General features: G+C 64.2%; 1 protein-coding gene across 1 annotated transcript; it reads left to right on the top strand.

The window, feature by feature from the left end:
• Positions 1–1,394: 1,394 nt before the first annotated feature.
• Positions 1,395–2,174, top strand: NANOS1 (nanos C2HC-type zinc finger 1). The gene has a single exon (XM_009570588.2). The coding sequence runs from the start codon at positions 1,470–1,472 to the stop codon at positions 2,163–2,165; it is 696 nt and encodes a 231-aa protein (XP_009568883.2). The 5' UTR covers positions 1,395–1,469; the 3' UTR covers positions 2,166–2,174.
• Positions 2,175–2,408: the final 234 nt, after the last annotated feature.

The following is a 2,408-nucleotide window of genomic DNA, read 5'->3' as shown; positions in this document are numbered from 1 at the left end:
AGCGCTGAGGGACTTGGGGCTGTTTAGCCCGGAGAAGAGGAGGCTGAGGGGACCAGCACGGGGAGGTGTCCCTGCCTATGGCAGGGGGTTGGAACTGGATGGGCTTTGAGATCCCTTCCATCCAAACCATTCCATGATTTGATGATCTGTAAGTAATTACAATAACTACAGACTCCACCACCTCCCTGAGCAGCATGGTCCCATGCTTCACCACTCTGTCAGTAAAGACATTTCTCCTAATACCCAACCTAACCCTCCCCCGGTGCAACTTGCGGCCATTTCCTCTCGCCCTCTCCCTTGTCACTGGGCAGAGGAGCCCCGCTCCCACCTCACCACAACCTCCTTTCAGGAAGCTGCAGAGAGCAATGAAGTCTCCGCTCAGCCTCCTCCAGGATAAATAATCCAAGTTCCCTCAGCTTCTCCCTGTAACCCCTGCTATGAGTAGGCATCCATTGCTCTTAATGAGCTTACTACGTAATAACTGCTATCAGCTTTGGGTTCCCCATCACCAAACCTGTTCTGTCCCAGCACGGCTCTGCTGAAGATGGAGAAGATGACACATCTCTGCCATTCCTGGGAGATTTGGAGGCTTCGGGGGCTCTGGAGCCATTGGGGCTCTGAGGTCTTCGAGAACTCCGGGGCATCAACATCTTCAAGGGCTCCAGGAGCTTTAAGGGCTCTAGGGGTATCAGGGGGGTCCGAGGTCTTTGGAGGCTCAGGGATCTCCAAGATCTCCAGGGGCATTTGGGGCTCCACAGACTGCAGGGGATTTGTGGGCTGCAGGGGCATCAGGGGCTCCAAGGTCTTCGGGGCTCCAAGGTTTTTGTGGTCTTCAGGAGCATCACGTGCTCCAGAGGCATCCAGGGCTTCAAGGGCTCCAAGGTCTTTGGAGGCTCCTGGGGCTCCAGGATCTTTGAGGGTTCCAGGATCTCTGGGGCCTTTGGGTGCTCCAGAGGCATCAGGGGCTTCAAAGGCTCTGGGGGCTCCGAGGTCTTCAGGGTCTCTGGGGGCATGGGAGGCTCGGGGCGGGGGGGGGGGGGGGCTTCAAAGGCTCCACAGGCTCCGAGGTCTTCCGGGGCTTCGAGGTCTTCTGGGGCTCTCGGAGACCCGGAAGCTCCGAAGCCTCCGCGTGCTCCGCGCAGCCACGCCCACCCGAAGCCACGCCCACATGAAGTCACGCCCACATGAAGCCATGCCCATATGAGGCCCCGCCCACACGGAGCCGGACCCACGGGACACGCCCTTTCTAAGCCCCGCCTCTCCCCGCCCCCTGGCCTCCCCTCAGCCAATGAGAGAGAGGGGCGCTCCCGGCCGCGGCCAATGGGCGCGCAGCTCTCCCGCCCCGCCCCCCTATAAGAGCGGCTCCGCGCGGCGCAGCGCCCGCAGAGGCGGCGGGAGCGGAGCGCGGGAGGGGGTGTTGCGGGGCTGCTCCGCTCCCCTCCCTCCGCCCCTCCCGCTCCCTCAGCCCCATGGAGGCTTTCCCGGGAGCCGCGCTGGAGCAGCACCGGCCCGTGGAGCGCCTGCAAGGCGCCCGCTTCGGCGGCGCCTGCGGGAACGTCTTCAACTCGTGGAACGACTACTTGGGGCTCGCCACGCTCATCACCAAAGCCGTGCGGCCCGGGAAGGGCTTCGGCGCCGAACCCCCATCGGCGGTGGCTGCGGCCGAGGAGGAGGAGGAAGAGGAGGAGGAGGAGGAGGCGGCGGGGCCGTACTTTGAGGGCGCGCTGGACTTGCACGAGCTGGACCTGTGCGGGCACCACCACCACCACCAGAGCCTGCTGGAGGAGCGCTTCGCCGAGCCCGGCAGCCGCGCCGCCGTGGTGCTGGGCTGCTCGGGGGAGCGCGGGGCCCGCGGCGGCTCCTGGGGCGGTGTGGTGGTGGCGGGGCGGCTGCCCTCGCACCCGCGCTCCCGCCTGCTCAGGCCCGAGCTGCAGGTCTGCGTCTTCTGCAGGAACAACAAGGAGGCCGTGGCCCTTTACACCACCCACATCCTCAAGGGACCCGACGGGCGCGTCCTGTGCCCGGTGCTGCGGCGCTACACCTGCCCCCTGTGCGGGGCCAGCGGGGACAATGCCCACACCATTAAGTACTGCCCTCTCTCCAAGATGCAGGCGGCCAAACAGCTCAAACACGCCCGGACAGCCCTGGGCAAGAAGGGCCGTTAGGAGCGCCCCCCCCGGGACGACCTCCTCGGCATCCTCACCTCGGTCCCTTCGGGCTTTATTTGTCTTTAAAGCAACCGGTTTGGCCAAAGGGCCGTTGGGAGGCGACCCCCGTGGCATCCTCCTCTCCATCCCCTCTGGGCTCTTGTCTTTAAAGCAACTGGTTTCAAAAGGTCCTCAGGAGGAGACACCCACGGCACCGCCGTCTCCATCCCCGTTGGGCTCTTCATGTCTTTAAAGCAACTG

The sequence above is a fragment of the Cuculus canorus genome, chromosome 7 (assembly GCF_017976375.1).
Source record: "Cuculus canorus isolate bCucCan1 chromosome 7, bCucCan1.pri, whole genome shotgun sequence".
In the NCBI taxonomy this organism is placed as follows: domain Eukaryota; kingdom Metazoa; phylum Chordata; class Aves; order Cuculiformes; family Cuculidae; genus Cuculus; species Cuculus canorus.
Note: the sequence above shows the minus strand (reverse complement) of the source record. Positions and strands in the feature narration are given on the sequence as shown.

What these genes read in the sequence shown, in the direction of transcription:
- NANOS1 (XM_009570588.2), top strand. Translation starts at nt 1,470, where the DNA reads ATGGAGGCTTTCCCGGGAGCCGCGCTGGAGCAGCACCGGCCCGTGGAG.